This window comes from Carcharhinus amblyrhynchos, unplaced genomic scaffold (assembly GCF_965287045.1).
Source record: "Carcharhinus amblyrhynchos unplaced genomic scaffold, sCarAmb.v2.hapA scaffold_56, whole genome shotgun sequence".
In the NCBI taxonomy this organism is placed as follows: Eukaryota; Metazoa; Chordata; class Chondrichthyes; order Carcharhiniformes; family Carcharhinidae; genus Carcharhinus; species Carcharhinus amblyrhynchos.
In genome coordinates, this window is record NW_027649797.1 from 847,886 (window position 1) to 872,538 (window position 24,653).

The 24,653-nt window shown below is 43.9% G+C and overlaps 1 protein-coding gene across 2 annotated transcripts in view; it reads right to left on the reverse strand.

The window, feature by feature from the left end:
* The window catches only part of prkcz (protein kinase C, zeta), a 480,227-nt gene that overhangs the window by 138,814 nt on the left and 316,760 nt on the right, over nt 1–24,653 (reverse strand). For both annotated transcript variants that reach the window (XM_080182477.1, XM_080182476.1), the window contains exons 12-14: nt 22,413–22,548; nt 4,234–4,321; nt 2,067–2,186 (exon numbers count right to left, since the gene is read on the reverse strand). In XM_080182477.1, the coding sequence (XP_080038603.1) occupies nt 2,067–2,186; nt 4,234–4,321; nt 22,413–22,548 (344 nt within the window). The remainder of the gene's footprint in view (nt 1–2,066; nt 2,187–4,233; nt 4,322–22,412; nt 22,549–24,653) is intronic.

A 24,653-nucleotide genomic window follows, 5' to 3' on the forward strand; every position in this document is an offset into this window, starting at 1 on the left:
TAAACTTGTATATAATGTTATGAATCCAGCTGATGTTATTACTGGAGAAGTCAGAACCCAGATTGGGAGCTGGCTTGACAGGTCATAACTTGTTTTTAAACTGCAGAGGGTATTTACTGAATAGATTCGCACAAGTCTACCATTTGGTTTTTAACAAAAAGATAAACAAGAAATATCAACTATATGACACCAGACAATAAAAAAACTTGAAATATTTCAACACAAAAAAAAATTCTAATTTGCACTTTCTTTAATCCTAGCAATACCCTTACAGGCTTAACATTCCAGTGAAGTACCACCTACTTCCACACCAAGGGTAGAGGCGGTTCAGTTGCAAAGAAGTTTATTTTCTAATAGACTACTGAATTATCACTCGAAGTCCTTCTACAAATGATATCTCTCTGGAGATCCAGAAAACTCACTAATTTCTTCAGCAGTCAGGCATCATTCTTCAGAGTGTCTTAAGACCTTTTTGTCTTCACTCTATGGATTTCCATACCAACTGAAACTAAAATTATCTTTCTTGCACCTCCATCTTTGTGGGTCTTTTCACTAATCCCTTGTTGTGTTGCTAAGCAACAGCAGTTTTTTCCTTTTTTTGTTTGTTTTAACTTCACTAAACTACTCTTCTCTTGGTAACCCATTCACTTCAAAAGTCCAAACACCTCATTAAAAATGCATGCATAGACAGGGTGTAGAACCTTCCCACCTTCATCTCAAAAAGAAACATTCCAAAATGGAACCAAACCTAGGGTTCATCTTTCTTAACACACAAATGAAACAACATTAGTTAAAATTAAAGCTATATTTTATTCCTAACATCCACAAATACATAAAACTATTTCTGGTTCTTAACAAAGGAGGCATGAAAACCAAGTTTGCAGATGATCTGAGAATTGGTTATTTAGTTGACAGTGAGAAAGAAAATAGATTACAAGATTATCAGTAGTACTGTTAATGCAGTTAGGGAGAACGAACAAGGCAAAAGAATACACAATAAGTGGTAGGATTCTGAGAAGTGTAGAGTAAAGTTTATTTATTAGTGTCACAAGTAGGCTTACATTAAAACTGCAACAAAGTTAGTGCAAAAATCCCCTAATTGCCACACTCTGGCACCTGTTCGAGTACACTGAAGGAGAACTGAGGGAACAGAGGAGCCTGCGAGTCCATCTGCATAGATCCTTTGAGACAGCAGTATTGGATAGGCCGGGATTCCATAATAAATTGGAAGAATAGACCATTCAATCTATTGAGCCTTCTGAACCATTCAACATGATCATGGCTGACCTTATCTCTTGATTCCACTTTGCTGTTTGCTCCCATTACCTTCAATTCTCAGAGATCAAAAATTTAATGATCTTGGTTTTCAATAACCATAACATACTGGAGTAGACAATACCAAAGATTTACAATCCGCTGAGTGAAGGAATTTCTTCTCCCAGTTCTAAATGATAAATTCCTTATCCTGAGGCTATAACCTGATGTTCTCGGTTGTTTTCTTTGGAACAGAGGGGCTAAAGGGGGATTTAATTTAGTGGTATAAAAAAATGAAAAGCCCACAAAAAGAGTGAATAGGGAGCACCTACTTCTATTAGCAATGCGGTCAATAACCAAGAGGCAGAGAATTTAAGTAATTGGTTGAAGGATGAGAGAGAAGGGATATTTTTGGGGGTCTAAATTCACTGCCTGGAAAAGCAATAAAAGCAGAAACCTACATTGCACTTAAAAACACTTGGATATACAATTAAGATGCCATAACCAACATGACTACTAATTATAAGTTGAAAGGTGGGAGAAAGTTTGATTGCGCTTTCTGCCGACAAGGACATGGTAGGCAGAACAGTCCTTTTCTGCGCCATAAATCTTTGTGCGCGTGTAAGACCCAAATTGTTACCAGTTAACTTAATTAAACACAAATAAACCAGAAAAAATATTCCCCCAATTTTTCCCTCCTTCTTTGAAGCTGCTGAGGGAGTGCTGTTCCATCTGTGGTGGTACATCAAGTTTGAGAGCCTACAACCTTTTTGCGAAAAGGAAAATCAAATTTGTACTTGTGTCCTGCTAACCTTGAAACAAGTAATCCTCTGTGTTCATATCTGGATTATCAGTGATGATGTCAAATGGTGATCGTCCAGCCATCATTTCAAACATCAATACGCCAAGTGCCCACCAGTCTACACTAAAACCTGCCAAACAACAAAAAACAAAAAGCAGTGTTTTTGAAGAATTTTTTTTTTTTTAAACACATTCTCTTTCTGATTAGAACCTGCCATCTGACTGTTAAAGAGACTAAAAGCAGATGCCTGCTCCCCTCTTCTTCTTGCATCCTCCCTCTCACTTCAGCCAAGTTCTGGGGCTCATGGCATGGAAAAAAAATGATCAGTTTCACCAGGGGGAGATGGCGGCACAGTGGTCTTTTCACTAGACTAGTAATCCAAGAGACCCAAGGCAAGATCAATGACCCGGGTTCAAAATCTGGAATTAAAAAGTCTAATGATAATCATGAAACCATTGCCAATTGTCTTAAAAACTAATCTGGTTCACTAATGTCCTTTAGAGAAGGAAACCTAGTCTGGCCTACTTGTGACTCCACATTCACCACAAAGTGATTGACTCTCAAATGTCCTCTGAAACGGAAGGAAGTTAGGGGTGGGCAATAAATGCTGGCCCAGCCAGCGATGCCTAGCTCTGTAAATGAATAAAAAGTAACATATGCCCAACATCAATAAACAGACTATTGAATTAAACTGCTAAAACTTTTCAGCTTTCAATATCTTTAAATGCAAATATTCTGATGAAAGTTAAACTGCAAATATATCAACATATTGATATTATTTTTGAAATCAATAGTAAAAACTAATTTTAACATTTTTGAATGTATAGTTACTCAAGGCTTGATTTCATCCTCCTTTTTCTCTTCAATCTGACCTACTAACGTAGGGACTTTTTAAGGGATTTTTGTTGCATTTCCTTCCTCTTTGTCCTTCAACAGGGTTGTCCAAATACATCCGGTAGGCCACAATCTGGCCCACCATGCTTGTCTATCAATATGGAGCCTGTTTTCAATATATGGTTAAGTGAAGTGAAGGTTTGTGCAAGGAGCTGCTCCTCCAATCACAGGCCATTGTTTCCTGCATTTGCTACTGACGGTTCACCAGTGAGGCAGAGAAATAGTCTAACTGGAGGAGCAGCTAACAACATGAAGATGCATATTCAGGATTGAGTGTGTCTTGGTACTTTCACAGCCATCCCAAACCTCTCCCCAGTGGATATAGTCTCCAAACCTCCCTGGTGTGATAGGTGTGTACGTGCGAGAGAGAGCATGTGAGTGAAAGAGAAAGTGTGAGTGAAAGAACGAGTGAGAAAGTGTGTGAGAGTGCAACAGTGTCATAGTGTGTGAGTGAGAGCGAGTGATAAAATGTGAGAGTGCAAGAGTGTGATAGTGTGCGACTGGGAGAGACAGAGTGAGAGAGTGATAGGTAGGGTGTGGGAGAGAAAGAATGATAGTGTGCCAGTGGGAGAGACAGCAAGAGTGTGTGCATGCAAGTCTGCGTACGAGAGGGGTCTGTGTGACTGGATCACTCCCAGTTATAGGGAGATAGGGAGCACCTAGTTATTCTGACTCATCCTCGCATACCAACAGTGTATGGATTAGGGAAGTGAGCACCCTGAGAGTGGGAATAAGCCTGACATGTACACACACACTCTAATGGTCATCTTTATGAATTACTCATTTTTAGAATGACCAATTTATTACTTGAACTTTTTTTTTGCACAGCAAATTGCTTCTTTTCTTCATACCTCAACTTTATTCTTGAAATTCATGTTTAATGTTGTGCCAAACTTCATATTTCCAAAAGTTGCTCATTAGCCCCTCAAGTGAGAAAAACTGAAATGTGGCTCCTCATATCAAAGTTTTGTAAACCCTGTTGTTCAACATTTCCAAACCATTCTCTTGACAAGATAGGTAAGCAACTTGCTACAAGCAATCAATCGATTATTAAAGTGAAAAGTGTAAAAGGTTGACTTATGAGAACTTGAGCCAAATTTTGCTTTCCTAAGTGGGTACCTGGCATTTATTTCACCTCCCCAGTATGACAGCAGAGAGCACAAACTCACCACACATAGTAAACCATTTTCTGCAAATAAAACACAATACTGATCCTCAAATGTGCTATGCTATACAGATAATCAAGCTCAATGTTAGCTTAGTGTTCCATTACAGTTGCTTACCATATTCTTCTCCTCGCAATATCTCAGGTGCTATATAATTGGGTGTGCCACAGAAAGTGCTGGTAGTGTCACCAGGGCCAAGCCCTTCCTGTTGAGGGAGCATAAATTGAGACTCATGGAAAAAATATGTTTTGCAATAATTTGGACAATCAGCAGCAGCTAAAACAGATCTTTCACATTTTCAGTTTCAGGCAACTTAAAACTAATTAGTTGCTTGAATTGACATTAAGCTATCCAAATACAAAACAGTGTTGGAAAATATTTAACAAAATGAGTGTCAAGTTATTCAGAGGGCCATGCTACATAGCACTACTGTAACAAATAAAGATGAACATTTAACTAGGATAACATATCACTGTGGAATGCACACACTAAAACATTACAACTGTAGGTGAACACATATCTCAAGGTGAAACCTCATTGCAATACAAGAGACTGAAAATACATCTAATCAAGGAAGATCACTGTACAAGATTACGAATAATATTGAGGAAATGGTACTAATGAATCTACTTAAATATTAAAACAATCACTTTAATAATCAGGAATAATTAATTGATTGTCACCATCGAAAGTTTTCGCATGGTGTATTGTAGTTCAACAAGGAGCAGGCCACTACAGTAACACAGATGGTTTAAACATCAAGAATTCTTTTCTTTGCCTTTTCAAACAAGCAAGTTATCTATTTAATAACATCTGCAAATATGCGTCCTATGCATATATTATCAGTGTGGGTTGGTCATTGGTCATGATTAGTAATTCAAGCAATTGTGTTTAAAAGCCAAAAGACTGCAATGGCCTTAAGTACACAGCATGGTATGGTAGGAAGCAACACAAGTCAAAAGGTTTTGGCTGAGGTACTTCAGCCTGATGCAAAGGGAGAGAAAAAAAACAAGTCATCAAGCCTTCCATTGTAACTAGTGCAAATTGGTATGTGTGAATATTTGGTGAATACAGGATTGGACTCAGCAACTTGATTATGTTACTGCTTGCTGCCACTTAATTAACTGGCATGAGAGTTAGATCTTGAAGGATCGGGAGCGAGGAAGCAAGCTGAAAAGTAGGGCATCAAAATAGTGATCTCAGGATTACTACCTGTGCCACGTGCTAGTCAGAGTGGAAACAGCAAGATATATAGAATGAATATGCAGAAAAGGTGGCATGAGGGGGAGGGTTTCAGATTCCTAGGGCATTGGGACCGATTCTGGGGGAGATGGGACTTGGACGAACTGGATGGGTTACACCTAGGCAGGATGAGGACTGATGTCATTAAGGGTACTTGCTGGAGTGGGAAGGGTTTAAATTAATATGGTAAGGGGATGGGAACCTTTGCAAGGATTCAGAGCAGGGGGAATTAAGAACGTGAGGAAAAGACAGTAAGGAGAATAAGGTAAGTGATGGGCAGAGAAATCAAGACTGAGGACTGAGTAAAAAATAGTAGTAAAAGGAAAAGAATTTTGAAATATATAAAATCTACTTACCTGGCAAATCATTCTCACTGTTTGTCAGAGCAAACAGAGAGGAGCGATTTGTGGCGGGAGTCTGAAGGTAAGCGATTGACTATTTTTCTTAGTTTTTTGTGGGGTTTCTCTTTTCTTTACAAGTTTCTTTAACAGTAGGCCGCATGTGACCTGGAAGGGTTTGTTAGTGCGCGAGGTTTAAAAAGCAGGCCGCACTATATAGCGGGCAGTGTCGGTAGCGGGCAACAGAGTGAGCAGGTAGCAGAGTGAGAGCTAAAGGGCTTTGGCAGAAACGGGCTAGGCAAGGTAGGTTTAATTCTTACTTTCTTTCTCTGTGAAATTTGAAGAAAAGGGGAATTATGAACGTGAGGCCAGTTTGTTCTCAATGTCGGACATGGAGGTCCTGGAGTCTCCGGGCCTCCTGGATGTCCGGATCTGCGCCAGCTGCGGGTCGAGCTGCGGCTCCTAAGGGATCATGTTAGGGAACTGGAGCAGCAGCTCGAAGACCTTTGTCTGGTGAGGGAGAATGAGGTGGTGATGGATAGGGGTTACAGGGAGATGGTCACACCAGGGCCTCGGGAGGCACGCAAGTGGGTCACGTGCTAGAGAGTACTCCAGTGGCTGTGCCCCTTGGCAATAAGTACTCCTGTTTGAATACTGTTGTGGGGGACAGCCTACCTGGCGGAAGCAGCAGTGGCTATGCCTCTGACGGGGAGTCCGGCCCTGTAGCTCAGAAGGGTAAAGATAGGTGGAGGAAAGCAGTAGTGATAGGGGACTCTACAGTGAGGGGGTTGGACAGGTGATTTTGTGGAGGCAGTCAAGAAAATCGAATGGTAGTTTGCCTGCCTGGTGCTGGGATCCAGGATGTTTCTGATCACGTCCAGGATATCCTGAAGTGGGACAGAGAGGAGCCAGAGATCGTAGTACATACTGGTACCGCTGACGTAGGTAGGAAAAGGGAAGGGGTTATGAAAAGAGAATATAGGGAGTTAGGTAGAGAGTTGACAAGAAGGACCACAAAGGTAGTGATCTTGGGATTGCTGCCTGTGCCACAAGACAGCGAGAGTCGGAATGGAAAGAGGTGGAGAATAAATGCGTGGCTAAGGGATTGGAGCAGGGGGCAGGGATTCAGGTTTCTGAATCATTGGGACCTCTTTAGGGGCAGATGTGACCTGCATAAAAAGGATGGGTTGCACTTGAATCCCAGGGTGACCAGTATCCTGGCTGGGAGGTTTGCTAAGGCTACTGGGGAGAGTTTAAACTAGAAAGGTTGGGGGGTGGGAATCAAAGTGAAGTGACTGGGAGAGAGGAGGTTAGCTCACAAATGAAGAGGGCTTGTCGACAGTGTGAGAGGGAGGATGGGTAGGTGATGGAGAAGGGTAGCGCTCAGACCGAAGGTTTGAGATGTGTCTATTTTAACACAAGGAGTGTTGTGAACAAAGTGATGAGCTTAGAGCGTGGATTGCTATTTGGAAATGTGATGTGGTGGCCATTACAGAGACTTGGAGGACTCAAGGACAGGACTGGACACTTCAAAGTGCCGGGTTTCAGAAGGGACAGGGAGGGAGGAAAATGAGGTGGGGAAGTGGCAGTGTTGATCACAGATAGTTTCACGGCTGTAGAAAAGGTGGACGCCATGGAGGGATTGTCCACGGAGTCTCTGTGGGTGGAGGTTCGGAACAGGAAGGGGTCACTAACTTTACTGGGTGTTTTCTATCGGCCGCCCAACTGTAACAGGGATGTTCAGGAGCAGATAGGGAAACAGATCCTGGAGAGATGTAATAATAAGAGTTGTTGTGATGGGAAATTTTAATTTCCCAAGTATCAATAGGAATCTCCCTAAGGCATGGGGTTTAGATGGGGTGGGGCTTGTTAGGTGTGTCCAGGAAGGTTTCCTGACAAATTATGTGGATATGCCTACAAGAGGAGATACTGTACTTGATTGGGGTTGGGAAATGAACTTGGACAGGTGTCTGATCTCTCAGTGGGAGAGCATTTTGAGGATAGTGATCATAACTCTATCTCCTTTACATTGGCTTTGGAGAGAGATAGGATCAGACAAACGAGGAAAGTGTTTAATTGGAGTAAGGGTAATTATGAGGCGATCAGGTAGGAAATTAGATACAGAAATTGCAAAGAGGTTTTCTCAGGGAAATGTATAGAAGAAATGTGGCAAATTTTCAAGGAATATCTGTCTGGAGTTCTGTACAGCAATGTTCCAATGAGACAGGGAAGTTCTGGTAGCTAAAGGAACCGTGGTGCACGAAAGCTGTAATGAATTTACTGGAGAGGAAAAAAAAGCTTACAAAAGGTTCAGGGAGCTAGGTAATGCTAGAGATGTAGAAGAGTTTACGGCTAGTAGGAAGGAACTTGAGAAGGAAATTAGGACAGCCAGAAAGGGTCATGAGAAGGCCTTGGCAGGTGGGATTAAGAAAAACCCCAAGGCATTCTACAAGTATGTGAACAAGAGGATAAGATATGAAGGAATAGGACCTATCAAGTGTGATGGTGGGAAGGATTGTATTGAACTGGTAGAAATCGCAGAATACTCAATGAATACTTTACTTCAGTATTCACAGTGGAAAAGGATCTTTGTGGTCGTAATGCAGACTTGCAGCGGACTGAAAAGCTTGGGCACGTAGGCATTAAGAAAGAGGATGTGTTGGAGCTTTTGAAAAGTTAGATAAGTTGCTGGGACCGGATGGGATGGACCCCAGGTTACTGTGCGAGGCGAGGGAAGAGATTGCTGAACCTCTGGCGATGATCTTTGCGTCATCAATGGAGACGGAAGTGGTTCTAGAGAATTGCAAATGTGGTTCCTTTATTCAAGAAAGGGAGAAGAGATAGCCCAGGAAATTATAGACCAGTGAGTCTAACCTCAGGGGTTGCTAAGTTGATGAAGATGATCCTGAGAGACTGGATTTATGAACATTTGGAGAGGGATAGTATGATCAAGACTAGTCAGCACAGCTTTGTCAATTTTGATTGAATTTTTTGAGGATGTGTCTAAACACATTGACGGAGAAAGAGCAGTAGATGTGGTTTATATGGACTTCAGCAAGGCGTTTGATAAGATAGCCCCATGCAAGGCTTATTGAGAAAGTGAGGGGGCATGGGATTCAAGGGGACATTGCTCTGTTGATTCAGAGCTGGCTTGCCCACAGAAGGCAAAGAGTGGTGCTAGATGGGTCTTTATCTGCATGGAGGTCGGTCACCAGTGGAGTGCTCCAGAGATCTGTTCTGGGACCCTTGCTCTTTGTGATTTTTATAAATGATCTGGATGAGGGAGTGGAAGGATGGGTTGGAAAGTTTGCTGATGACACAAAGCTTGGAAGTGTTGTGGATAGCGTGGAGGGATGTCAGAAGTTGCAGCGAGACATTGATAGGATGCAAAACTGGGCAGACAAGTGGCAGATGGAATTCAACCCAGGTAAGTGTGTGGTGATTCATTTTGGCAGGTCAAATATGATGACAGATTGTAATATTAAGGGTAAGACTCTTGGCAGCGTGGAAGATCAGAAGGATTTTAGGGTCTGGGTTCATAGAACACTCAAAGCAGCTTCGCAGGTAGAAGCTGTGGTTAAGAAGGTGTATGGTGTACTGGCATTCATCAATCGAGGAATTGAGTTTAGGAGTCGGGAGATAATGCTGCAGCTGTATAAGACCCTGGTCGGACTCCACTTGGAGTACTGTGCTCAGTTCTGGTTCTATTACAGAAAGGATGTGGAAGCCATAGAAAGGGTGCAGAGGAGGTTTACAAGGATGTTGCCTGGAATGGGTGGCATGCTTTATGAAGTTAGATTGAGAGAGCTCGGTCTTTTCTTCTTGGAGAGACGAAGGGTGAGGGGTGATCTGACAGAGGTGTATATGATGATGAGAGGTATAGATCGAGTGGATTCTCAGAGGCTTTTTCCCAGGGCTGAAATGGCTGCCACAAAAGGACACAGGTTGAGGGTGCTGGGGAGTAGGTACAGAGGAGATGTCAGGGATAAGTTTTTTACTCAGAGGGTGGTGGGTGCACAGAATCGGCTGCTGGCGGTGGTGGTGGAGGCGGATTCAATAGGGTCTCTTAAGAGACTTTTGGATAGTACATGGAATTTAGTAAGATGGAGGGTTATAGGTATGCCTTGTAGGTAGGGACATGTTCGGTGCAACTTGTGGGCCCAAGGGCCTGTTCGTGCTAGAGTTTTTCTATCTTTCTAAACGTTAAAAGTGCCCACCTTAAGGTTTTGTACCTGGATGCTCAGAGCATTCCAAACAAAATGGATGAATTAGTTGCACAGATAGATGTAAAGACGTATGATATAGTTGGCATTACGGAGACGTAGTCCAAGGTGAGCAAGGATGGGGAAAAAAAAGATTGAGGTCGAGTCAGTGTTAGGAAGGACAGATGTAAAGGAAAAGGGGGTGGAGTTGCATTGTTGATTAAAGATGATATTGATACAATATTGAAGAAAAATATTAGCATTGATGATGTGGAATTTGTATGGGTCAAGTTAACAAACAACAAAAGACAAAAAAAAACAGTGGTGGGTGCGGAATTCTGACCACCAAACTGCAGTGGTAATGTTGGAAAAAGCATTAGACAGGAAATCAGAGATGCATATGTTAGAGTCATAGAGGTTTACAGCAAAGAAACAGGCCCTTCTGCCCAACTTGTCCATGCCACCCTTATTTTCTTTTTAAACCCCTAAGATAATCCTAATTGCCCGCATTTGGCCCATATCCCTCTATACCCATCATACCCATTTAACTATCTAAATGCTTTTTAAAAGATAAAATTGTACCCACCTCTATTACTACCTCTAGCAACTTGTTCCTGACACTCACCACCCTCTGTGTGAAAAAATTGCCCCCTGGACACTTTTGTATCTCTCTTCTCTCACCTTAAACCTATGTTCTCTAGTTTTAGACTCCCCTACCTTTGGGAAAAGATATTGACTATCTGCCTTGTCTATACCCTTCATTATTTTATTGACCTTTATAAGATCACCCCTCAGCTTCCTATGCTCAAGAGAAAAAAGTCCCAGTCTATTCAGCCTCTCCTTATAACTCAATAGCTGTGTTAAAGGAACAACTGTGATTACGGGCGACTTTAATCTGCATCTAGATTGGAAGAGTCAAATTAGTCACAGTACAATAGAGGAGCAGTTTCTGGATTGCATGCAGATGGTTTCCATTGTTTGCTGGAGCAGACGAGTAAAGGAGCAGAGAGAGCGCTAAGATTTTACCTGTTAAAAACCAGTTTAAAATAAGTTTAAAGCACTTTGTTCTTTGTAGAACTGTTTAAAGCATTTATTTATTGTATTTACTGCTTTAAGAATTCTGAGGGAGTGGTTAGCAGGCAGTTGTGGGCCATCAGATTTAAATATCAACTGACCACAAGGTGAAGCCTTCCATTGTTTGCTGGAGCAGACGAGTGAAGGAGCAGAGAGAGAGCTAAGATTTTACCTGTTAAAAACCAGTTTAAAATAAGTTTAAAGCACTTTGTTCTTTGTAGAACTGTTTAAAGCATTTATTTATTGTATTTACTGCTTTAAGAATTCTGAGGGAGTGGTTGGCAGGCAGTTGTGGGCCATCAGATTTAAATCAGCGCCAGGTTTAAAAGGAGGCCTGGTGTAGACAGCGGGCAGCGTCTGAGCGGGCAGCGGAGTGAGAGGGAAGCAGAGTGAGCTAATAGGGCTTAATATCAAAACGGGCTTGAAAGAAAAAAGGCCAGGTGAGTTCGTTTGAAAAACAAAAAAAAAAAAAATTTTTTCAAAACTACTACAGTAAATAATGGAGGGGCATGTGATGTGTGGTTTCTGTATGATGTGGGAACTGGTGGACCCTAGGGTTCATCCCAGTGACCATGTCTGCAGTAAGTGCAGGTTGCTGGAGGAGCTCCAGCTCAGGGTACAGCTCAGGCCTCTGAGCTACAGACACTGAGGCTCATCAGGGGGAGAGAGGGTGCCATTGTCAATGGGGTGCAAGTGACATCCACCCCCCCTAGACTGGCTAACTCTAAGGGTCAGGGGCAAGAGGGGGCTACTGGGAAGAGGAAGGGGGGTGAGGAGCGGAGGCCTCAGCCTCTTAATCTGCATAACAGGTTTGAGGTTCTTGCTTCCAAGTTGGACGAGAACGAGGCAGGTGAGGTTGGTGAGCAAGCTGCACACGGTACAGTGCTGCAGCAGGACATAGGCAAAGAGAAAGGGAAAAGGAACGTAGTAGTTATTGGGGATAGTGGGGTGAAGGGTATTGACACTGTCCTTTGTCACAATGACAAAGTGCACAGAAGGGTGTGTTGTCTGCCTGGTGCTCGGGTACGGGATGTCGCAGCTGGGCTGCAGAGGAACCTGGAGTGGGAGGGTGAGAATCCGGTCGTTGTGGTACATGTGGGTGCCGGCGACGTAAGCAAAATGCAGACTGAGGATCTGGGGAGGGAGTATGAAAAGCTTGGAATGGAATTAAAAAGTAGAACCGACAAGGTGGTTATCTCTGGGCTACTGCCTGAACCGTGTGCAGATGGGCGTAGGGTTGACAGGATTAAGGAAGTGAATGGGTGGCTCAGGGATTGGTGTGGGAGGAATGGGTTTGAATTTATGGGGCATTGGCACCAGTATTGGGGTAGGTGGGACCTGTTCGGGAGGGATGGGGTTGGTCTGAACCATGCTGGGACCAGAGTGCTGGCGAATCGAGTAAAGAGGACTGTAGACAGGGCTTTAAACTAATTTGGGGGGGGGGGGGGGGGGTGTGTGTGTGTGTGTGTGTGTGAGGGTAGGTAACCTTACGAGGTCTAAAGTTAAGGAGAGTGTACATGTAAGGGAAGAGGCCGAGGATGTCCCAATAATAGAGGGAGTAGGGGGCGTGAGTAGGGTGGCGTTGCGGCAAATAGGGTCCAGGTGAAGGCTGGGATGAAAGCACTTTATCTGAATGCACGAAGCATTCGGAATAAAGTGGATGAGCTGATGGCGCAGATCGACACAAATGGATACGACCTGGTGGCCATTACAGAGACGTGGCTGCAGGGTGACAGGGACTGGGAGCTGAATGTACAGGGCTATCAAGTGTTTAGGAAGGATAGGCAGGAGGGAAAAGGGGGGGGCGTAGCTCTACTGATTAAGGATAGCATCACGGTGGTAGCAAGGGATGATGCTGGAGCCAAGGAACAGAGGGTGGAATCGTTGTGGGTGGAGATTAGGAACTGCAAAGGGAGGAAGACGCTGGTGGGTGTCATCTATAGGCCCCCGAATAATGATCTGGAGATGGGGCGGGCTGTTAACGCGCAAATAAGTGCGGCGTGCAGGAATGGGACGGCCGTAGTTATGGGGGATTTCAATCTGCATATTGATTGGTCGACCTATGTTGGACGTGGGGGGCTCGAGGAAGAGTTCTTGGAATGCTGCCGGGATAGTTTCCTCGAACAGTGTGTGTTGGAGCCGACGAGGGAGCGAGCTATCTTGGATCTGGTGCTATGTAATGAAGCGGGTAGAATTAGGGACCTTGTGGTGAAGGATCCTCTTGGGGAGAGTGATCATTGTATGGTGGAGTTTCTGGTGCAGATGGAGGAGGAGAAAGTGGGTTCCCGGACACGCGTCCTTTGTTTGAATAGAGGGAAATACGGTAGGATGAGAGAAGAATTGGCAAATGTGGACTGGGAGAGCGCGTTGGAGGGAGGGTCTGTTGAGGAGCAGTGGAGGATCTTTAAGGAGATCTTTCTTGCTGCTCAATGGAAATTTATTCCGATGGTCAAAAAGGATAGTAGGAGGAGAGGTAATAAGCCGTGGGATAACAAAGGAGTTGAAGGAAAGTGTTAAACTAAAAGCGGAGGAATTTAGAGTAGCTAAGAGTAGTGGGCGAGAAGAGGATTGGGAGAGGTTTAAATGTCAACAAAGATTGACAAAGAAGTTGATAAGGAAGGGTAGGAGAAACTATGAAGCTGGGCTAGCGCTTAATATAAAAAAGGATAGCAAGAGTTTTTATAAATATATAAAAAGGAAGAGGCTGGCTAGGGTGAATGTTGGTCCTTTAGAGGATGAGAAAGGGGACCTAGTGGTAGGGGATGGGGATATGGCTAAGGTATTGAATAACTTTTTTGTTTCTGTCTTCACGGAGGAGGACGTGAATAATTTGCCGGGTGTTAGTGATAGAAAGGTGGTAGGACTGGAGGGTCTTAATGACATTACTGTTACTAGAAAGGCGGTGCTCGACAGACTGGAGGGGCTGATTGTGGACAAGTCCCCAGGACCGGATGGAATGCATCCGAGGGTTCTGAAAGAAATGGCGGAGGTGATAGTGGATGCCTTGGTGGTTATTTTCCAAACGTCGCTGGATTCCGGGGAAGTGCCGGATGATTGGAAAACGGCTAATGTTACGCTGTTGTTTAAGAAGGGTGGCAGGCAAAAGGCAGGGAATTATTAGGCCGGTTAGTTTAACGTCTATGGTAGGTAAAATGTTAGAATCTGTCATTAAGGAGGAAATTGCAAGGCATCTTGAAGGGAATTGCTTGATAGAGCAGACGCAGCACGGTTTCATTAAAGGGAAGTCGTGTCTGACAAATTTACTGGAGTTCTATGAGGATGTGTCTAGGGCGGTGGATAGAGGAGAGCCGGTGGATGTGGTCTTTCTAGATTTTCAGAAGGCGTTTGACAAAGTGCCTCACAAGAGGTTATTGCAGAAGGTCGAGGGACATGGAGTTGGGGGTAGGGTGTTAGCGTGGATAGAGGATTGGTTGTCAAATAGGAGGCAGAGAGTGGGGGTCAACGGGTGCTATTCGGATTGGCGGATGGTGACTAGTGGAGTGCCCCAGGGGTCGGTGCTGGGGCCTCAGCTTTTTACCATTTATATAGATGATCTGGAGGAGGGAACTGAGTGTAGAGTGTCGAAATTTGCTGATGACACCGAGATTGGGGGAACGGCAAATTGTGCGGAGGGTGTGGAGAGTCTGCAGAAGGATCTAGATAGGCTGGGCGAATGGGCCAGGAAATGGCAAATGGAATTTAATGTTGGCAAGTGTGAGGTGGTCCACTTTGGTAGGAAAAATGGTAGGAAGGACTATTACTTACGAGGCGAAAAACTGCAGCAGGCGACGGTGCAGAGGGACCTCGGGGTCCTTGTGCATGAGTCGCAAAAACCCAGCTAGTAGGTGCAGCAGGTGGTCAGGAAGGCGAATGGGATGCTGGCCTTCATAGCGAGGGGGATTGAATATAAAAGTAGGGAGGTCTTGCTGCAGCTGTATAGGGCATTGGTGAGGCCGCAACTGGAGTACTGTGTGCATTTTTGGGCGCCGCACCTGCGCAAAGATATTTTGGCCTTGGAGGGAGTGCAGAGGAGGTTTACTAGGCTGATACCGGAGTTGAGGGGGTTGAGCTATGAGGAGAGGCTGAATAAACTGGGCTTGTACTCGTTAGAGTTTAGAAGAATGAGAGGAGACCTCATTGAGACGTATAAGATGATGAATGGGATGGATAGGATAGAGGTGGAAAGACTCTTCCCGCTCAAAAAAGACAATAGGACTAGGGGGCACAGCCTCAAGATAAAAGGGGGGCGGTTTAGAACGGAGTTGAGGAGGAACTTCTTCACTCAAAGGGTGGTGAATCTCTGGAATTCTCTGCCCGTTGAAGTGGTGGAGGCTGCCTCGCTAAATATTTTTAAGACGCGGGTTGATGGGTTTTTGATAGGAGAGGGGATTAAGGGTTATGGGGAGAGGGCGGGAAAGTGGAACTGAGCCACGACAGATCAGCCATGATCTTATTGAATGGCGGGGCAGGCTCGAAGGGCTGGATGGCCTACTCCTGCTCCTATTTCTTATGTTCTTATGTTCTTATGTTTTCTGGAGCAAAACATTGAGGAACCAACAAGTGATCAGGCCATCTTGGACTGGGTGTTGTGCAATGAGAAAGCACTAGTTGGCAATCTAATTGTGAGAACACTGTCGGGGACGAGTGACTATAATGTGGAACAATTCTTTGTCAAGGTGGATAATAAGAACATAAAGAACATAAGAAATAGAAGCAGGAGGAGGCCATCAAGCCCTTCGAGCCTGCCCCACCATTCAATAAGATCATGGCTGATCTGAAGTGGCTCAGTTCCACTTTCCCACTTTCTCCCCATAACCCTTAATCCCCTTGCCTACCAAAAACCTATCCACCTGTGTCTTAAATATATTTAGCGAGGTAGCCTCTACCACACCAATGTGGGCAGAGAATTCCAGAGATTCACCACCCTTTGAGTGAAGAAGTTCCTCCTCAACTCTGTTCTAAACTGCAACCCCCCCCCCCCCCAATCTTGAGGCTGTGCCCTCTAGTCCTGCTGTCCTTTCTGAGCAGGAAGAATCTCTCTACCTCTACCCTATCCATCCCCTTCATTATCTTATACGTCTCTATAAGATCCCCCCTCATCCTTCTAAATTCCAATGAGTACAAACCCAGTCTATTCAGCCTCTCTTCATTGTTCAACCCCCTCATCTCAGGTATCAGCCTAGTGAACCTCCGCTGCACTCCCTCCAAGCCCAAAATATCCTTGCGCAAGTGCGGCGACCAAAACCGCACACAGTACTCTATCTGCGGCCTCACCAGTGCCCTGTATAGTTGCAGCAAAACCTCCCTGCTTTTATATTCAATCCCCCTCGCTATAAAGGCCAGCATCCCATTTGCCTTCCTGATCACCTGCAGGCTGGGTTTTTGCGACTCATGCACAAGGACCCCCAGGTCCCTCTGCACCGTAGCATGCCGCAGCTTTTCGCCCTTTAAGTAGTAGTCCCTCCTACTATTATTCCTGCCAAAGTGGATAACCTCACACTTGCTAACATTGTACTCCATCTGCCAGGTCCTCGCCCACTCGCTCAGCCTATCCAGATCCCTCTGCAGACTTTCCACACCCTCTGCACAATTTGCTTTTCCACTCATCTTTGTAGCATCAGCAAATTTCGACACCCTACACTCAGCCCCCTCCCCCAAATCATCTATATAAATGGTAAACAGCTGAGGCCCCAGCACCGATCCCTGCGGCACTCCACTAGTCACCAACCGCCAATCCGAATAGCACCCATTAATACCAACTCTCTGCCTCCTATTAGACAGCCAATCCTCTATCCATGCTAACACCTTACCCCCAACTCCATGCCCCCTAACCTTCTGAAGTAACCTTTTGTGCGGCACCTTATCAAGCGCCTTCCGAAAATCGAGAAACACCACATCCACCAGTTCCCCTCCGTCTACCGCACGAGTCACGTTCTCATAGAATTCCAATAAATTCGTCAGACACGACTTACCCTTAACGAATCTGTGCTGCGTCTGCTCTATCAAACAATTTTTCTCAAGGTGCCTCGCTATTTCTTCTTTGATGACGGACTCAAGCATTCTTCCCACAATAGACGTTAAACTAACCGGCCTATAATTCCCTGCTTTCTGCCTGCTACCTTTTTTAAACAGCGGCGTAACATTAGCCGTTTTCCAATCTTCCGGCACTTCCCCGGAATCCAGCGAAGTTTGGAAAATAATCACTAAGGCATCTACTATCACCTCTGCCAATTCCTTCAGAACCCTGGGATGCATTCCACCTGGTCCTGGGGACTTGTCCACCATCAGTCCCGCTAGCCGATCAAGCACTACCTCTCTAGTGACTGTGATCGCATTCGGGCCCTCAACTCCTACCATCCTCCTATCTTTAATACCTGGCAAACTATTCACGTCCTCCTCCGTGAAGACCGAGGCAAAAAACTTATTTAAGGCCTCAGCCATTTCCTCATCCCCCACCACTAAATCCCCCCTCTCATCCTCTAAGGGTCCAACATTCACTCTAGCCAGCCTCCTCCTCTTTATATATTTATAAAAACTCTTACTATCCTTTTTTATATTTAGTGCTAGTTTAGCTTCATAGTCTATCCTTCCTTTCTTTATCATCATCTTCTTCGTCAATCTTCGTTGATTTTTAAACCTCTCCCAATCTTCTACTCGCCCACTACTTTTAGCCACTCTAAACGCATCAGCTTTTAATTTAATACTCTCCTTTATTTCCTTCGTTAACCACGGCTGACTATCCCTTCTCCTACGCTCCTTCTTTACCATCGGAATAAATTTCTGCTGAGCACCGAAAAAGATCTCCTTAAAGATCCTCCACTGTTCCCCAGCAGTCCTACCAACCAATCTGCGCCTCCAATCTACATTTGCCAATTCCTCTCTCATCCTTCATAGCGTATCCTTCATAGCTCATCCTTCAAGGCATAGGCCTTGGAGGGAGTGCAGAGGAGGTTTACTAGGCTGATGCCGGAGTTGAGGAGGTTGAGCTATGAGGAGAGGCTGAATAAATTAGGCTTGTACTTGTTAGAGTTTAGAAGAATGAGGGGAGATCTCATTCAGACGTACAAGATGATGAATGGGATGGATAGGATAGAGGTGGAGAGACTCTTCCCGCTCAGAAAGGATAGTAGGACTAGGGGGCACAGCCTCAAGATAAAGGGGGGGGGGGCAGTTTAGAACGGAGTTGAGGAGGAACTTCTTCACTCAAAGGGTGGTGAATCTCTGGAATTCTCTGCCCGTTGAAGTGGTGGAGGCTACCTCGTTAAATATTTTTAAGACGCGGGTTGATGGGTTTTTGATAAGAGAGGGGATTAAGGGTTATCGGGAGAGGGCGGGAATGTGGAACTGAGCCACGACAGATCAGCCATGATCTTATTGAATGGCGGGGCAGGCTCGAGGGGCTAGATGGCCTGCTCCTGCTCCTATTTCTTATGTTCTTATGTTCTATCGAACTCCTGTCTGTTCAAACAGAGGACACAGGTCCGGGCCCTACTTTCTCATCCTCCATCTGCATCAAAAACTCAACCATACAATGATCGCTCTTCCCAAGAGGATCCCCTCACAACAAGGTCCCTAATTCTACCTGCCTCATTACACAACACCAGATCTAAGACAGCTCGCTCCCTTGTCGGTTCCATCACACACTGTTCAAGGAAACTATCCCGGCAGCATTCCAAGAACTCTTCCTCAAGCCCACCGCGTCTGACATGGGTCAACCAATCAATATGTAGATTGAAATCCCCCATAATTATCGCTGTTCCATTTCTGCACGCCTCATTTATTTGTGTGTTTATAGCCCGCCCCACCTCCAAGTTATTATTTGGGGATGTATAGACCACACCCACCAGCATCTTCTTCCCCTTGCTGTTCCTTATCTCCACCCACAAGGATTCCACGTCCTGCTCTTTGGAGCCTACATCTTCCCTTACAACCGTCTTGATACTATCCTTAATCAGCAGAGCTACCCCTCCCCCCTTTTCCTCTCGTCTATTCTTCCTAAACACTTGATACCCCTGGACATTCAGCTCCCAGTCCCTGTCACCCTGCAACCACTTTTCCGTAATGGCCACCAGATCATATCCATTTGTACTGATCTGCGCCACCAGCTCATTCACTTTGTTCCGAATGCTTTGTGCATTCAGATAGAGTGTCTTTATTCCGGCCTTTATCTGGACCCTATTTGAAGGAACGCTGCCAACCTTTCTCATGCCCCCTACTCCCTTTATTATTGGGACATCCTCGACATGTTCCCGTACCTGTACTCTCTCTTTTACTTTAGACATTGTAATTTCTCCTACCCTTGCACACCACCGCCCCCCCCCAAAAAAAATTAGTTTAAAGCCCTATCTATGGTCCTAGTTATACGATTTGCCAGGACTCTGGTCCCAGCACGGTTCAGACCAAGACCATCCCATCTGAACAGGTCCCACCTGTCCCAATACTGGTGCCAATGCCCCATAAATTCAAACCCATTCCTCCCACACCAATCCCTGAGCCACCCATTCATCTGTTTAATCCTATCTACCCTACGCCCATCTGCACGCGGTTCAGGTAGTAATCCAGAGATAACCACCTTGTCGGTTCTGCTTTTTAACTTCATTCCCAGCTTCTCATACTCCCTCTGTCAATCCTTAGTCCCCAATTTGCCTACGTTGTTGGCACCCACATGCACTAAAACCAGCGGATTCTCACCCTTGCGCTCCAGGTTCCTCTGCAGCCCAGATGATACACCCTGGACCCGAGCACCAGGCAGACAACACACCCTTCTGTGTTTTTCATCATTATGACAAAAGACAGTGTCTATGCCCCTAACCACACTGTCCCCAATTACCACTACATTCCTCTTTACTTCTTCCTCTTTGTCCTGTGTCTGCATCACTGTACCATGGGCAGTTTGCTCACGGTACAGTGATGCACACACAGGACATAATGATGCAGTTGATTCTGAGACCAGCGTCCTGAATCTCAATAAAGATAACTATGATGGTTTGAGGCATAAATTGGCCGTGATGGACTGGGAAATATTACTGATAGGAAAGACACTGGACAGGCAATGGCAGGCATTTAAAGAACGAATAGGTGAACTCCATAATTTGTTCCTGTTTAACACGAGTGGTAAGGGAATTGTGGCCAAACCATGGCTTACAAGGAAATTAGAGATACTATCAGATTCAAGGAAGAAGCATACAAATTGCAAGAAAAAGCAATGGGCCTGAGGAGTGGGAGCAGTTTAAAATTCAGCAAAGGAGGGCCAAGGGATTGATAAAGAAGGGAAAAATGGAACATGAAAGTAAGCTAGCAGGGAACATAAAAACTAACTATAAAATTTCTATAGATATGTAAAAAGAAAAAGATTGACAAAAACGAATATGGGCCCCTTACAGTCAAACAGCACAATTCGTAATGTGGAATAAAGAAATGGCTGAGGAATTAAATTTGTGCTTTGCTTCAGTCTTCACAAAGGAAGGCATGAATAAGATGCCAGAAATGCTGAGAGAAACATGTTTTAGTGAGGAGCTGAAGGAAATTAGCATTGGTAGAGAAATGTTTTAGGGAAATTGATGGGATTGAAGGTGGATAAATCTCCAGTTCCTGATAATCTTCATCCCAGAGTACTTAAGAAAGTGGTCCTGGATCCATCGGAGGCGATTTTCCAAAATACTTTGGACTTTGAAATAGTTCTGACAAAGACAGAGAGAAAACAGGGAGCAATAGACTAGTGGGCCTAACGTCGGTACTGGGGAAGTTGTTGGAGTCTTTTATCCACGGATTTCATTACACAGCCTCCGGAAGGCAGTGGAGTAATCAAAGTCGGCATGGATTTACAAAAGGGAAATTATGCTCGATGAATCCATTAGAATTCTTTGAGAATCTAAGTAGTAGAGTTGACCGAGGAGAATCAGTGGACATGGTTTACTTAGACTTGCAAGAAACTTTTGACAAGGCCTCACATAACAGACTACTATGTAAACTTAAAGCACATGGGATCGTGGGTAATGTTTTGAGATGGAAAGAAAGCTGGTTAGCAGATAGGAAGCAAAGAGTTGGCATAAATGGGTCCTTTTCTGATTGGCAGCCAATGCCTAGTGGGGTTCCACAGGGATCTATGTTGGGACCCCAACTGTTTACATTATGTATGTTAATAATTTCGAAGAGGGAACTGAATGTATTATCTCCAAATTTGCAGATGATACAAAATTGGATGGGAGGGTGAGCTGTGAGGAGGATGCAGAGATGCTTCAGCATGATTTGGACAGGCTGAGTGTATGGGCATCTGAATGACAGATGCAGTATAATGTGAATAAATGAGGTTACTCACTTTGGTAGCAATAATAGGAAGGCAGATTATTACTTAAGTGGGTATAAATTGAGAGAGGTGAATACTCAACGAGACCTTGGAATCCCGGTGCGTTAGTCGCTGAAAGTAAGCACGCAGGCACATCAGCGGTACAGAAGACAAACGGTATGATGGCCAACATAGTGAGAGGATTTGAGTGTAAGGATAGGGATGCTTTGCTGCAATAACATAGGGTATTGGTGAGGCTACACCTGGAGTATTGCATGCAGTTTTGGAGACATTATTTGAGAAGGGATGTCCTTGCTGTAGCGGACAGCAAAGGTTTACCAGGCTGATTACTGGGATGACAGGTCTGTCATATGAGGAGACACTAAGTCAGTTAGGATTATTATATTATTATATTCACTGAAGTTCAGAAGAGTGAGAGATCTCACAGAAGCTTATAAAATCCTAATAAGGTTAGTCAGGGTAGATTCACAAAGAATGTTCCTTTTGGTGGGTGTGCCCAGAACTCGGGATCATCATTTGAGGGTAAGGGATAGATCTTTTAGAATGGAGGTGGGAGGAATTTCTTCATCCAAGTGGTAAATGTGTGGAATTCACTACCACCGAATGTAGTTGAGGCTAAAACACTATCTGATTTCAAGAAGAAATTAAATATAGCCCTTGGGGCTAAAGGGATCAAAGGATATGGGAGGAAGCGGGAATGAGGATATTGAATTCCATGATCAGCTATGATTAAGATGAATGGCGGAGCAGGCTCGAAGGGCCAAATGGCCTACGCCTGCTTCTAGTTTCTATGTTCTGTGGTCCAAAGATATGCAGGCTAGGAGGATTAATCTTGCTCAATTGCCCCTTAGTATCCAAAGATGTGTAGGTCAGGTAGATTAGCCATGGTAATTGCATTGCGTTACAGGGATCGGGTAAGGTGCTCTTTTGGAGAGTTGGTGCAGACTCGATAGGCTGAATGACCTTCTTTGGCACTATAGTGATTCTATGGTTATCAGGCCTGCAAGGAGAGGATTTAAAAAAAAAAATTCTCTCTTAATCTGTATCAATTTAATGACTAATTCAATTGCTCACGTGAATAACAGCATTTTCCCTTTAAAATGTTATTCTCACTGACATGGATAAACATCTTACCTTGCACATTCCATAATCTGTTAATTTGATGTGACCATCAGAGTCTAAGAGAACATTATCCAATTTCAAATCCCTGTAAATGATTCCTCTGTCATGAAGGAAGTTGAGAGCAATACAAATTTCTGCAGCATAGAACCTAAAGAAGGCAAACATACTGGTAATTCCACTAAACTCCACCGCAATGAATATGGGTGTCCTGTTAAATATTTGTAAGATAGTTCATCACATATTTTTCCAGAGTGATTTTCACTCATTGCATTTCTCCTTTATAAATTAGATGTTATTTGCTCAAAACTCAAGCAGTTGCTAGGTCCTGACCATTTGCCACTGCTTTGACATGCCTTCCAATTTTAAGACACAAATGAATCCTGACAATTAGAAATCTAACAGACAAGAGCCACGTAAGTAATTGCAAACAGAGGCTGTGATATCATTTAGAAGCTGAACCATTTTTCACCATCACTATCCGAGTACAACCAGCTGCTCTCAAGTAAAGCTTACTACAGCTGTTGGAACCATTTTTCTTGCAGCAGGTTGTAAGTTATTTCATGTGAAAAGCATTCAAAAGTGCTTGCATTTGTTGCTGTAGGTTCCGCAATAATTGTCTGCCACTCAATAATGTAGCTGCTGTAGCTACCACATAAGAAATGCACCCACATTTACATTTCTGATGCAGTAGGTTTATCAAATAGGATTGGATGTAACTATTCTTCAGGGTTTCACCACAGGGCATCCTGTCTCCAACCACCTGATCCTGTATTCCTGCAATTGGCCACGCAACACGTTTACCTTTCTGGTACCCTGCTTTCCCATGGTGACTGAAATAGATAGCATCATCTGACAGATGATTCTGGACTGTTTGCCAACAGTTATCCCTTGCAACATCCATTTCTAATATATTATAACTAATAAGTGAACGCACTGAAAGAAAATGATCATAGGATTAAGTCTTAATTCTTGGAAATTTCAAAATTAACATCAACATTAATTCAGAAATACAAGGGTTTAACCTGACTATCCATGATCTTGCATAAGGGCATAGGGAACACGTATATCAGATGTCAATGATGTAAAAAAAAACAATTCAATTGAAAGGGCTCAAATAGCATTATGAACCACTATAGCATATCTGGGTTTCTTTTGGGACAGTAAAAGTCCAATATTTCATGACTCTCCAGTAATTAATTTGGTGACACATACTCAATGTTTCAGAAATAGATGGTTTTTATTTCCAGCGAAGGCCACAAAACACAAATTAGTGGTACTTTTGGTGACATTAATGACTACCAGTTAAGTCTCCACAGAACTCCAAATCAATCAGAAACAATATTTTTAAAATTAAAATTGCCATCAGAAGACTGCAATAGGTTTAGTACATATTCCTAATTAGCTATTATTTAGTAACTTGAGAAAAGAAACAAAAAGAAGAAAGAATGTGAAAATGAAAAACGGAATAACAAAAAGGAGAACAAAATGACAATCTGCAAAACTGAAAGCCTCAGGGAGGCACTCAATGCAGAGTTCCATTTAAAATCACAAAATAATAAATAAGATGGAAAGTTCCAAGAAGTGAGTATGTCAGAAGCAACAGCACATATGTTAACAGTTTGTAGTTATATAGTGACTTTCACATAACAAATAGAACAGAGAAAAGTACATCACAGAATCAGGCCCCTTGGCCCTCCAAGCTTATGCTGATCATAATGGCCTAATTAAAAAAAAGTCCTTCTGCCTTTACTCGGTCCATATCCCTCCACTTCCTCCCTTTTCATCCATCCAGATGCCTCTTAATGTTGCCAATGTGCCTGCTTCCATCACATCCTCTGGCAGTACATTCCAAGCAACCACCATCCTCTGCGTCAAAAACTTCCCCCGCACATCTCCCTTAAACTTTCCTCCTCTTGCCTTGAACCTGTGATCCCTTGTAATTGACATTTTTACTCTTGAAAAAAGCATCTGACTATCCATCCTATCTATGCCTCTCAATTTTGTAAACCTCTATCAGGTCTCCCCTCAGCCTCCATCTTTCTAGTGAAAACAATCCTAGTTTATTCAACCTCTCCTCATAGCCAATACCCTCGAGACTAGGCAGCATCCTGGTGAACCTTCTTCACACTGTCTCCAAAGCTTCCATGTCCTTCTGATAGTGTGGTGACCAGAAATGCACACAGGACTTGAAATGCAGCCTACCCAACGTTTTATATAGGTGCAGCATGATTTCCCAACTCCTGTACTCAATGC